The sequence below is a fragment of the Vigna umbellata genome, chromosome 3 (assembly GCF_029865625.1).
Source record: "Vigna umbellata cultivar VRB3 chromosome 3, Vumbellata_1.0, whole genome shotgun sequence".
Classification (NCBI taxonomy): Eukaryota; Viridiplantae; Streptophyta; class Magnoliopsida; order Fabales; family Fabaceae; genus Vigna; species Vigna umbellata.
This window is the reverse complement of record NC_142167.1, coordinates 57,127,783-57,140,856: the sequence shown is the minus strand read 5'-3', so window position 1 is coordinate 57,140,856 and position 13,074 is coordinate 57,127,783. Positions and strand designations below refer to the sequence as shown.

The 13,074-nt window shown below is 36.3% G+C and overlaps 1 protein-coding gene across 1 annotated transcript; it reads left to right on the top strand.

Moving 5' to 3' along the window:
• The first annotated feature begins 10,844 nt into the window (after positions 1-10,844).
• LOC148203074 (uncharacterized) lies at positions 10,845-12,380 on the top strand. Its single transcript, XM_088109143.1, has 2 exons — positions 10,845-11,585; positions 12,193-12,380. Exons 1-2 carry the CDS (start codon positions 10,845-10,847, stop codon positions 12,256-12,258), a joined length of 807 nt encoding a protein of 268 aa, XP_087965269.1. The 3' UTR covers positions 12,259-12,380.
• The last annotated feature ends 694 nt before the right edge of the window (positions 12,381-13,074 follow it).

Below are 13,074 nucleotides of genomic sequence, written 5' to 3'. Positions count from 1 at the left end.
TGAAGAATTATTCCCAGACGCAGTTTTGCTCAGAAATGGGGGTATGAGTTCTGGTTGTCTTAAGCTTCTGTTCTTCATAATTAATTATTAGGAATACTAGGAATTGTATGAACTAATAGTTAAGGATAGGCTTTCTTCGCCGAGGAATCGGGTTTTAAGTGTTTTAGAGAGTGACATTAACATTAATGAAGAAGTAGAATTCATATATACATGTGAGAAAACTAGGTAAAATCTAACCCCAACAACATAATCATTCTATAATATCAAATTCGTTCATCTTTGTGTTTTGTCCAATTGATCAAATTACATGTATATTTACTTTTCAGTATTTGAATTCTAAACCTAAAAAAGTTTGTTTTCAAGTCCTATTTAATCAAGAAATCACATAATTGTTTAGGCCGTGAGTCCTTTGGGATACGATACTTGGTCTTACCATTTTATATTACTTGATACGATTCGGTACACTTGCCGGAGAGTGAACAAGTTTTTGGCGCCATTGCCGGGGACTCGTGGTTTAACTATTCTATTTGTGTGATTATTGATTAGCTTTGACTTTTTTTTCTTTTTCTTTTTGTTTTGTTCTAACAAAGTTTTCTAGGGTTTTGTTTTCTTGTGTATGCAGGGTATAATTAGAACTAGAAGCAAGAAAACTTTGGGACCTCTTCTTGAAGGATTGGACGAGAGTAGAGGATAAGGAGAATTCGAACATCTAGAGAATTATTCCCTTCTCTAGGGACACTTTTACAACCTTCATCGCAAAGATCTGACCAGAGAACTGAAGAGATGGCTGGAGAAAATAATGGCAGACACACTCTGGCAAATTATGCAACAGTTGTTGGCCCTCATCATTTTAATAGCATTGCAAGGCCGAGGGTCAATTCTGCAAACATGGAGGTAAAGCATGCGTTGATACAATTGGTGAAGAGCAACCAATTTAATGGGCTGTCTCATGAACGTCCATATGAGCAATTTGACAACTTTCAATGAGATTTGCAACACTATAAAGATCAATGGAGTGTCGGATGACGCTATAAAGCTTAATTTGTTTCCTTTCTCATTAGGAGGCAATGCTAAGATGTGGTTGAATTCTTTCCCAGAAGATAGCTTTACTGAATGGGAAGATGTGGTTGCAAAGTTCTTGAACAAATACTTCCCACAGTCGAAAATCAACAAAGGTAAGCAGGAAAATTCTTCTTTCAGCCAATGAATGGAAGAGACTTTAGGTCAAGCATGGGATAGATACAAGAGCTTGTTGAGAAAGACGCCCACGCATGGCTTTGATGAAGCCATAATAGTCATTCTTTTCCTTGGAGGTCTTGGTTCACAAACCAAATTGATGCTAGATGCCTCGGTTGGAGGTAATATCAAGTGTAAGACTCTAGAGGAAGCTTATGAATTGATTGACAACATGCATACTAATGACAATGAGATGCATAATGAAAGAGGAACTCCATCTCAGTAGAAGAGAGTCCTACAGTTACAATCTCATGATGCTTTGCTTGCACAGAATAAGATTGTTACTCAACAATTGGCAAATTTGACGGAAAAACTCTCTCAATTTCCAAAGGAGCTGCAGAATGTTTCACAGGTTCAACAGAAACTCTGTGAAGTATGTGGTGGTGATCATATCAATGGTCAATATGCTTTTCCAATGGAGACCTAAGAAGACGTTAACTATATGGGCAATCAATTTCGCCAAGGTAATTTCAACCAAGGGTGAAAACCTCACCCAAGTATGGGTCAATGTCAATTTGGGCAAGCTGGGCAAGCAGGACAATTCAATAGGCCACCGCAACAACAATCACAATGGCAACATATATCTGCATTATCTAATAGAACTTCAAAGATTGAAGAAACCTTTCAACAATTTATGCAGGTAATTATCTCCAACCACAAGAGCACTGAAGCTGCTATAAGAAATTTTAAGATGCAGGTGGGCCAACTGGCCAAGAAGATAAAGTTGAGAGGCAAGTTGGGGCTAATACTGAGGTTAACCCTAAGGAAGAATGTAAAGCTATTGTGAGCATAAGTGATGAGAGAATAGAGGAGAGAAAAGAAAGAGTTGAGTTAAAAGAAGAAAAAGAAGATAGATTAGGTGAGGTTGAGAGAAAGGAAAAAGAAAAGAAGAGGGGAAAGAAAAAATTGAAAAATTTGAAAAGATTCTTCCTTACCTTAAGGAGTGTATTAGAAAAGAAAAAGAGAAGCAATTAGGATGTTTTAAAGAAATCTTCAAGAAATTAGAGATTAAAATTCCTTTGGCTGAAGCTTTGGAACAGGTTCTTGTGTATGCACAATTTCTAAAGAGATTCCTCAAAAAAGAAGAGATATCTAGATGAGGAAACCATTGATGTACATGGCAATTGCAGTGTTATTTTGCATAAGGCACTTCCTCCAAAAGTGAAAGATCCAGGAAGCTTTACTATTCCCTGCATCATTGGGGATGTTAAAATAGGGAAAGCCCTAATTGATTCAAGCATTAATTTGATGCCCTTATCTGTGCTTGAGAGGATTGGTGGTCTTAAAGTGAATCCTACAAAGGTTACTTTGTAATTGGCGGATGGATCTACCTAAAAGCCCTAAGGTGTGGTGAAAGATGTTGTGGTTTGCATAGACAAACTTAGATTCTTGGTTGATTTTTTGTGATGGAGATGGAGGAAGACATGAAGACTCCTATTATTCTTGGAAGGCCGTTCATGAAAATGGACAAGGTAATCATCAATGTGGTTGATGGGATGATAGCACTTAAAGACCAAGAAGAGGAGGTGATCTTTGATGTCTTCAATGATGAGCCACAAAATCAAGTGAGGAAGACCAATCATAAAGCTGGAGATGAAGATTCACCAGTGACTAGTCTTAAAGTTGCCAAGCCGGATATCAAAGGTAAAAATTGTTTCTTGTCACAGGTTAAGGAAGGATAAGAAAAAGATGGCAAAGGAAAGATGGTTCATCATGACTCGAAGGATGAACAACTTAAACTTGGTGCACCAGTGAGATTCAAGGGCAAAGTGTGGGTTGTTAAAGAGCTTAAAGGTAATGGAGTCATAGAGATTGAAGCTCTCTACTCAAGGAGAGTCAAAAAGGTGACCAATAAGATGTTGATGATGTGGGGTGAGAGGAAAAAGAAGAACATCAACATGAAAGAAGTAACTTGAGCTTTATTGGGTCAAGCTAGTGACGTTAAAGAAGCGCTCGCTGAGAGGCAGCCCACTGATTTGAACATTTTAATTTTTTGTTATTTGGTGATGTAATTTTAAACTTTTGTTATTTTATTTTTGGTTATGAGCCTGCTATGGCATAGCATCTACTAATGGATGCTAGGTGATTGAGTATCTACTAAAGGATACTATGCTACAAGACACTTATTGATGGATGTTTGAAGAATTATTGGGTCAAGCTCGTGACGTTAAACAAGCGCTTGCTGGGAGGCAACCCAGTGTTCTAAACTCATATCTATGTGTTGATTGATTGCATGTTTGAGGGGTATAGAGAGATTCAATGTTTTGGGTCAGTGTTGATGTGTGAGTTGGGTGAAAAATGCATGGAATTTTTAAAGTTTGGAGTTGAAGTCGAGGGACCTTAACTAGGAACACCCAAGACAAGCCAAGAAGAGAGGAGACCTAAGTCACGTACGCCGCTCAACACCCTTTTGAGGGGTGCTGAGCTCGACTTTTTGCTGTTAGGGTTTTTAATAGTTGGGCTCAGTGTAGGGTGCGGCCCGTTCCACTCTTTTTACTCCTTAGGGTTCGTCCAAGCCCCCTTTCTCAGATTTCACCCTTTCTTAACTCTCCAAACACTATCCCTAAGTACTTTCTTCACTTTCCCCTTGATCTTCTCACTAAAAACCCTATTTCCCACTCACTTTGCATCATTCTTCCATCAAAGTTTGGGGTTTTTGCTTGAGATGCTTCTAAGGTTTCGAGTTCTCCAATCTTTCTAGGCATTCTTCACTAATCTTTGCATCCCCAACCAACTAAGTTCATGCATTTTGTGATTTTAAGCATTTGAAAGTTTGATTCTTCATAAATATGGATGTTTATGAATGATTTTCTGGATTTATTGCTGTTTGAACCGATTAAATCTCTGTATTGATGGTTGGGACTGAGTAGGAAGTGATTGGATAGTGTTTAAGGCCAACAAGGGTCGTTTTAGGGTTTTACTGATTGGCACTGAGGGCCCTTTTGAGGGGCGTTCAGCACGACTCTGTTGGTTTGATTTTTATGGTTGTTGACTGATTGCATGATTATGGCTGTTTTATTTAGTGCAGGTGACGCTGAGGGCTCACTGTTTTGCCCTCAGCGTTGTTAAGAAGTAGTGTTTTGAGTTGTTTTAATTTCAAGTACTGTTGCTTGATGATATTTGTGTCTTGTGAATTTTTTGTGGTGTAGGAATGACTTCTTCATCAGGGAAAAGGTTGAAGGCCATTGGACATAAGAGGAAGGACAAAGAGCCAAACAAGTTTCTCTCCACTGCACATGAAAGGAACTTCCTTGTAGTACAGGACAGGAGATTATTGATGGAGAGAAAAATAAGACTCACACCAGCATTGGCCCCATAGTTTGGAAGAGAATTGGAAAGAAGAGGATGGGAGAACCTGACTTCTTACCCAACACTGGCTAATGTAGCAGTGGTAAGAGAGTTCTATACAAATTCCAGGGCGTTGGGACTGAGACTCATTAGCATTTGAGCTATGTGAGGGGTAAGAGGATAACCTATGATGCTGACACAATTAACATATTTCTGGGTATTGAAGGGACTAGAGAATAGTGCCAGTTTAAATTAGTTGTTGAAGAAGGCCTTGATTTTGCTGATGTGGAGAGGGTATTGTGTTTACCTGGAGGGCATTTTCAGAGAAACAGGCAGGGGGCACCTATTCATCTCAAACGTTGCTATCTGACGGCCCTGGCCAAATACTAGATGGCTTTTATGCATGCTAACATCCATCCCTGCTCCCATGTTTCTGACATTATTACTAACAGGGCCATCCTCCTCTATTGTATTCTCACGGGGTTAAATATTGATATTAGGCTAGTGATAGCCATGGAAATTCAAGACTGTGCTCATTCTTCAAATAATAAGTCTCGCCTTGGACATCCCTCTTTGATCACTCATTTGTGTGAGATGGCGGGAGTTAATGTGTCCATACCACCATTGGAGCGGCCTAAGAAGGAAATTGATGATTCCTATTACACTCAGTACTGTACACTAGATGAGGCAGGACATCCAGTGCCACCGCCACAGCCTCTTAGGGCTCATAGGAGAGCACCATAGCCAGCCCAAGATCCAGCTCATGAGGCGACCCCATTCCAGATGAGGGACATGTACATGTCCTTGATGGAGGAGAGGATAACTACTTTATATAGGGGCGAGCAAGAGCTGTTGAGGACACTAACGTCCGCCTTTCCTGAGAGACAGTTCATATCTCAGGAGGACTTTGCAGCCAGGGTGGCATGACCTGTGGCCCCACAGACAGATGATGGAGCTGGAGCAGTTGAAGCTTCAGCTTCAGCTATGGAAGAGGATGCTGAAGATGGAGATGAAGATGAAGAGGAAGAGGATTCAGATGATCATGATTGAGCATTGTATATAGCATCTACTGATGGATGCGATTTTGCTTCTAAAATAGGATTTCTTTGACTATTTGTATTGGTTACTGAACTATATTTGCTTTTGTTGTGTGATGTACTTGGCTTAGACTTTATCTATGATGCAATGGTTTATGATGCTATGATGTTTGTGATGAGTATTGCTTCATGATGTTGATCATATTGATTGATGTTGAATGTTGTGTGATACTGATATACAGGTGGTTACTCATAATATTGTGAAACATATGCATGATAATTTGTGGTTGTGTTACTGAGTAGGATGTTTATCTGAATTATGGAACTTGAATTAGCTAGTTTGAGGATTGAACTCCAGAGTTTTTGTGAATGATTGCTATTACTTTGAAAGCATGAATGACTTTGCCCTGGTTTCTATGATTGAATCAATTGCTTGCATGTGTCATATGATCTAGGCCATCTGTTGTTATCCCTTTTTAGCCAATGCATGATTTTTAGCCCAATAAAAGAGAGAACAATGTGTTCTACCCTTTGAACCTTTAACCTTATACAACATATGAAAACCCTTTTTGAAAATCTTTACCTTGAGTTAAGTTCGGAATATTTTGTGTGGTATTGATAAAGGTTCAAGTTTGGGGTTGTTGGGAAATTTGGAAAAGAAAATAAGCATTGAGCTAGGTGTTGAGTAAATGAAAAAGAAAAAGAAAAGAAAAGAAAGAAAAAGAAAAGCTCAATGCAAGGGAAAGTTGGGAAGAGGTGAGAATGGTTTCTTGAAAAGAGAGATTGTGATTAAATGATGAAATTTTAAATGACTCTCTTAACTCAAGGATTTTATGATCCAAAAAAATCAATTTTCTTCTTAGCCCAACCACATTACAAGCCATAGAAAAGCCCTTGTGAGGATACTTGCTTGTGAGTGTGTTTGATTATGGTTAAATGAAAGGCAAAGTTGATTCATGTGACATTGTGATAGTAGAGTGAATGATTCACCTCTATATACACTTATGTGTTTGAGAAAAACACTTTTTCTTGGTGAGGAATAGTTCCATGTATGCATGATTACATCTTTGCTTGGTTGATCATTCATGAGTATAACATTTGTTGAATATTATGTGATTATGAGCACCACAATGAGCTTAATTGAATAAAGGCATTTATTCATCTTGACTGATATTCTTTATGATAAGCTGATTTGAGCAATTACTTGTCTTGAAAGAAAAGGTTTTGAAATGTGTTGAAACCATTGTATGGATTGGTTGAAAGCTAAGTTACATTTTGTTTGCTTGAGGACAAGCAAAGTTCTAAGTTTGGGGTTATGATAACAGTTGAATTTACCGTTAATTGGGACTAGCTTGGAATCATTGTTTTGATGAATAAAGAGAGTTGAAGGTGAATTTGATGGTTTATGCTAGATTTCAGTGTTTTCAACAAGAATGTAGATGATTTGGAAGAAGATTCGAAGTAGGAAGGAGTTGGAACTCAGGAAGAGATGGAAAAGCATCAAAGAAGGCAGATCGCAGCAGTGCTGAGCGCCACTTTAGGGGCCCTCAACGCCAGAGTACGTTGTCTCACGTTTGCTTGCCCTTTTCTGGACGCTCAGCGCAAGATGTTCCTGGCTCGCGCCAAGGCACCCTTTTAAGGGGCGCTGAGCGTAACTTCGTCGAGTCGCACCACGCTTGCTTGCTCTCTAAGATGACCATGAGCGCAACTTTTGACCCGCACACCGCTGAGCGCCATAAGTGGGGCGCTGAGCGCCAGTCTTATGGGCTTGGAGCCGTTTTCTGTTATTTTTATGTTCTATTTAAGGACTTGCACGTCCTAGGGTTTGTATCTTTGGACGAAATAGGCACAGAAACACTCTTTTTGCTCCCTTGGAGGCAAATTTGGATGCAGAAGCTCCTATCTTCAATTTCTAGGGTTTTATCTTTCATTCTTTTTCCATTATTCATCTAATTTCACCATGTCAATGGTGAACTAAACTCTATTTGTTGTTGGGGATGATGTAACCTTTGTAACCCCTCATGTATTGAATTGATTCTTGATTATATATGCTTCTTTCATTAATTGTTAGGATAATTCTTCTTTGTGTAATGCTTACTTCGTTTAACTCATTCTTTAGCATGATGTATGGTTTGCATGAGTACAAGAAGGTATCTTACAATTCATGACCTGGAGAATTATTTCAGAAGCAGTATTGTTCAGGAATGGGGGTATGAGTTCTAGTTCTCTTAAGCTTCTGTTCTTAAGAATTAATTATTAGGAATACTAGGAATTGTATGAACTAATAGTTAAGGATAGGATTTCTTTGCCGAGGAATCGAGTTTTAAGTGTTTTAGATAGTGACATTAACATTAATGAAGAAGTAGAATTCATATACACATGAGAGTAAACTAGGTGAAATCTAACCCTAACAACATAATCATTCCATAATATCAAATCCGTTCATCTTTGTGTCTTTGTCCAATTGATCAAATTGCATGCATATTTACTTTTCAGTATTTGCATTCTAAACCTAAAAGAGTTGTTTTCAAAGAAATAAGTTAAAAGATTTGGATTTCGTTTCAAGTAGTACAATTTGAAAACTTATGTTGAGATTGTTGATAGGGGAGCACTGGTTTAGCTGAACCAACAATCTCAGAGCTTCTGGTTTTTTATGATGACAACATAATTAATAACACATGTACTGTTTATGTATTACATGTTCTATTGCTTACATGCTATATGTTTTAATCAATGTGTAAATCTGTTTAAAGCCTTGAGAACATGATTGTGTTAATACATTGCATTTCACTATGCTATATAATTGATTTTATTTGTGAATGCATGTTTAATGTTTTATAAAAGGAAAACCACAAGCACTTGTGTTGAACTTTTAATTGTGTGGCAAAACAACAGTTTTAAGTCGACTTCATTATGAAGTGAGTCGATTAAAACTCTTGGCTTTGCATAAACCATTTTCAAAGTGTGCTGTGAGATTTTCAAAGTGAAAGTTTTTCAAAACTTTGTTTAACTGTGTTACATAGTCGATTACATGAACCTGCATTCGACTAAGTCTGTTACAGTTTTGAAATTCTTTTAAAGCTTGAATTAAGTGTTACAACGACTATATTTTTAATATGTTGACCAAACATTAAATGTGATTCGACTACATTAATTGTACATTCAATTAACTACATTGATTGTTGCTAACTATTATAACAAAATTGTTATATTCGACTAAATTAGTAGCTAAGTCGATTAAAATGCGTCTGAATTGTGAAAATCTAAAATTGTCGCGAACTTGATTTCTGTAAGAACTTTTGTGAATCTAACATTTTTGTGATATCTTTTGCAGAAAATGTATACTTACAAAAAGAGAAAAAAAAGCTCCAAGAAACAAGAAGTGACCGTGGTGATCATCTCTTTGTGGATTCTTGAAGGGCAAGTAAACTAAACTTACAAAGGCTGATAAAATCTGCACATTGGGTGTAACTGAGAGATCAGAGGCTGCAATCTTGTGAAGATTGGATTGAGGTTCCCTGTTGTTATTACAGGAAGAAGAGTGTACTGCGTTCTTGACTTTGAGGGTAGCTCAAAGAGTGTAGACTGCAGGAGAGGGGATTCTTGCTACTAGTCTATTTGTATATGCCTGTATTTTTAGTAGAGGGTTAGAGAGGTGTTTTATATTTTTGACGTAAGGTCACTATAAAAGCCTTGTTGTAAAAACCTTGGTCATTATAGTGCATTGGCTTCCTGTAGTTGGAAGGACACTAGATGTGGGCTTGGCCAAACCAGTATAAAAACTCAGTGTTTGATCTTTCTATTCCCACACTCTTTTATTTAGTCGACTTTTTACTGTACTTAATCAATTATATTTTCGTTGCATAAACAAATCTTTTTCCTTGCGTTTCAAGAAAGCTTTTAAAGGCATCCATTTTGCAAAAAAAATTTAAAGAAAACATTATTTTTATATTTCACCAATTCACCCCCCCCCCTCCCTCTTGGTGTGAGAAATTAAGCCATTCTATTTTCAACAATTGGCACTAGAACTGGTTTTCATAAGATATTTGAAAAATAAGTCGATTATACTTTTCTTTAAATCAACTGATAATGAAAAATGGCTTTCAATTTTCAAACCTTTGGTGAAGGTGCATCCACAAATAGACCACCACTATTTGCTGGAGAAAACTATGCTTTCTAGAAAATTAGGATGCAAATCTTTCTTGAATCCGTGGATAAAGGAGTTTGGGTTGCAACTTTAAACGGTCCATTTGAGCCAACTCATGTTCTAAAAGCTGTTACCAATAAGGAGTATTGGTAAATCTTGAAGAAATTTGTTTTGATGATGCTACAAGAAGTTTTAGTTGAAAAAGATATTAGAATTAGTTAAAAGCAATTTGTAGAAATTAAATGTAGTAGGAAATTCTTGTAAACCTTGTAAACTTGCATTTTTAACTGCAATAATCGATTATGGAATGGCAATAATCGATTATCACAGAGTCATACAGGAATAATCGATTATCACATCATATAATCGATTATCACATTTTGAAAACCCTGTAACGGGCTTGAATAATCGATTATCACTTACAATAATCGATTATTCGTGGCAGTTGAGACTTAACCTTAGATATTCAGAACAACTAGCTATATATTGGGTTTCTGTGAAGATCACTAGTAACGTTGTTGAATAGAAGCTCTTGCAGAATACTGTTTGTCAGAGGAAGTTCTCAGAAGCTATAGTTCAAGTTCCCTTGCTTGGTCTCGTGAACAGGAGAGGCTCGCGTGTCGTGTGTCGATAGTCGGAGCAAGCTCTCTTCGAGTTAGCAAGGTGCTCTGCCTGGTCTCGTGAATAGGAGAAGCTCGTGTTTCGTTTGTCGATAGTCGGAGCGGTTCTCTTCGAGTTGGCAGAGTGTTCTTCTTCCGGTTCGTTCGTCGAAGGAAGGTTTTTTTATTTGTTTTTATTCACTCTTATTGTAATTTGTAAAACTGTTTTTAGTGAAAACGTTAATCACTTTTTATAGTGATTAACAACTGGACGTAGATTCTTTTGAATCGAACCAGGATAAAAATTCTGTGTTGAATTTTCTTGCTCTCTATACTCTTTACATTTTACGCATATCAACTGTTTGATAAATTTTCTCTAAGAAAATTGTTTTTCTAAAACGGACTATCAAAACTTGATTTGTGACAGTAACACGTTTTTCAAATATTTTATTCCGCTGCGCGACTCTATAACGGTACCGATTGTTCCATCAATTGGTATCAGAGCATGCTTTGATATTCTTTCAAACTTTTGCGAAAATGGCCGGTCATCAAAATCAAGTTTATGCTGAGGGTGCTTCTATTGATAGACCTCCTTTGTTTACGGGGGAAAATTATGCGTTTTGGAAAATAAGAATGCAAATATTTTTAGAGTCAATTGACAGAGGCATCTGGGAAGCCGTACAAAATGGTCCATATATTCCTAAAAATACAGTTGATGGTGTGGAAGTAGAAAAATCATATTTTGACTGGACTGTTGAGGAAAATAGAAGAGCCCAATTTGATATTAAGGCTCGAAATATAATTTTATCTGCACTAACAATTGATGATTTTTTCAAAGTATCTGTTTATAAAAGTGCTCAGGAAATGTGGAAATTTTTAAGAGTCACTCATGATGAAGTATCGAATGTGGCTAAGTTGACTTGTTCGAACTCATGCTCTACATCAAACTCCTCAAGCTCAAGCGATTCTAATGAGCAAGAAAATCTATGCTTGATGGCCAACGATAAATCATCTGAAAGCAAAATCTTGAAGGAAAATAAGGACTATCAAGGTTCCTCTTCAAGCTTCAAATGTTATGGATGTGGTGAAAGAGGCCATGTGAAAGCTTATTGTTCAAGCAACAAAAGAAGTAAAGAACGAAAAGAAAAGAAAATTCACAAGAAGAAGAAGGTTCACATTGCTTGGGAGGATAATGCATCAACCACCTCTAGTTCAAGTGATTCTGTTGAAGAAGTAAACTTGTGTTTGACAGTTAATTTTGATGATGTTGAAAGCCAAGTAAGTAATTCTAGCTATGAATCTAGTGAATTTGATGTACAAAAGGCTTTTCTTGAATTGCTTGATGAATCTGAGAAATTGAATGCTGCTCATAAAATTTTGAAAAAGAATTTAAACAATTGCAAATTAAATATGAGAAAGCATTAGATGAGGAAGTAAGTTTGAGAAATAAAATTTGCAAGTTGGAAATGAAAGAGTCTTCAAATGTTGAACATCCTGTTGAATGTCTTTCATGTAAGAGTCATATGCTTGATATTGATATTCTTGAAAATCTTCTTGAAGTTGCAACTGGAAATAATAATATTGAAATGCCTATAACTGTTAGAAAGGTTTATAAAAACAAAAGTGTTTTTAAAAGTAAGAACATAATTAAAAGAACCCGTAGGGTATGGGTTGAAAAAGGAACTGTGTCCTATAGAAACCAAAATGTTGTCACATGCTTTTATTGTATGAAAAAGGGGCACACTTCTAACAAATGTAGAATTAAACATTTTGATGTTCCAAATGGAAAATATGTTTGGATTCCTGTTATAAAGTAAATTGTCTCTAACCTCAAAGGACCCAAATGAGATTATGGGGACCAAAACTCTATTGTTTTGTTTTGCAGGTTAATTTTTCAAAAGGAAAAGAAGACTCTATGGTATCCTGGTATTTTTTAAGAGCTTTGAAATAATTTATGAATGTTAGATGTGTCTTAGGTTGAAAATTTGGCCCAAATTTGTGTTTTTCGGAAATTAACGTAAATAATCGATTACCAAGGGTAATAATCGATTATCTCGTCCTCAAAATTTGGATTTTGACAATTTGGCTCGCAAATAATCGATTATTTAAAGTAATAATCGATTATCTTAAGTCACAGCGTAAAAAAGAAAAACAAAAAAACTTTTTTTTAAAAATTTTTTTATGGAATCTGTCTTTGATTTTTAAAGGGAATATTACTTTTAGGGGAGTAATTTTTAATGAATTAAAAGGATCCCAATTCTTTTTAAGTTAACAAATTTAGGGGGAGCATAAAGATTAGTTGTTTTTCTGATTATGATAAGAAATTGAGAAATCTATTTTTGATTGACATATTATGGGATAACTGGTACCTATATAAGGGGAAGATATACGAGTTTGTTAGATATCTTGTTTTTATCTCTATTATGGATTAATTAATATTGTTTGTACTTCTTAGTTAGAGTTTAATTTCTGTTGTTCTTATATTCCAAGAGGTATTCTGTTCTTTCATGTTATGAAATTTCAATTTTATTTCTGTTTTGAAATGCATCAATTCTTTTGTTGAGGGGGAGAAAAATTTGAGGGGGAGTTTTTCCACTTTTTTCATTTTTGCTTATGATCAAAAAGGGGGAGAAAACTTCTAATTTAAGTAGTGCAGTTATTACTAACATGTTTGTAAGTATGAAATCTGTGCAGGAAATTAGAAATGCTTTTAACAAGAAGATATTTTTTATCATCATCAAAAAGGGGGGAGATTGTTACAATGAGG

Coding starts and splice junctions, on each gene's coding strand:
- LOC148203074 (XM_088109143.1), top strand. CDS start 10,845: ATGGCCGGTCATCAAAATCAAGTTTATGCTGAGGGTGCTTCTATTGAT. Junction 11,586..12,192: donor TTGATGATGTTGAAAGCCAA/GTAAGTAATTCT, acceptor TTTGTTTTGCAG/GTTAATTTTTCAAAAGGAAA.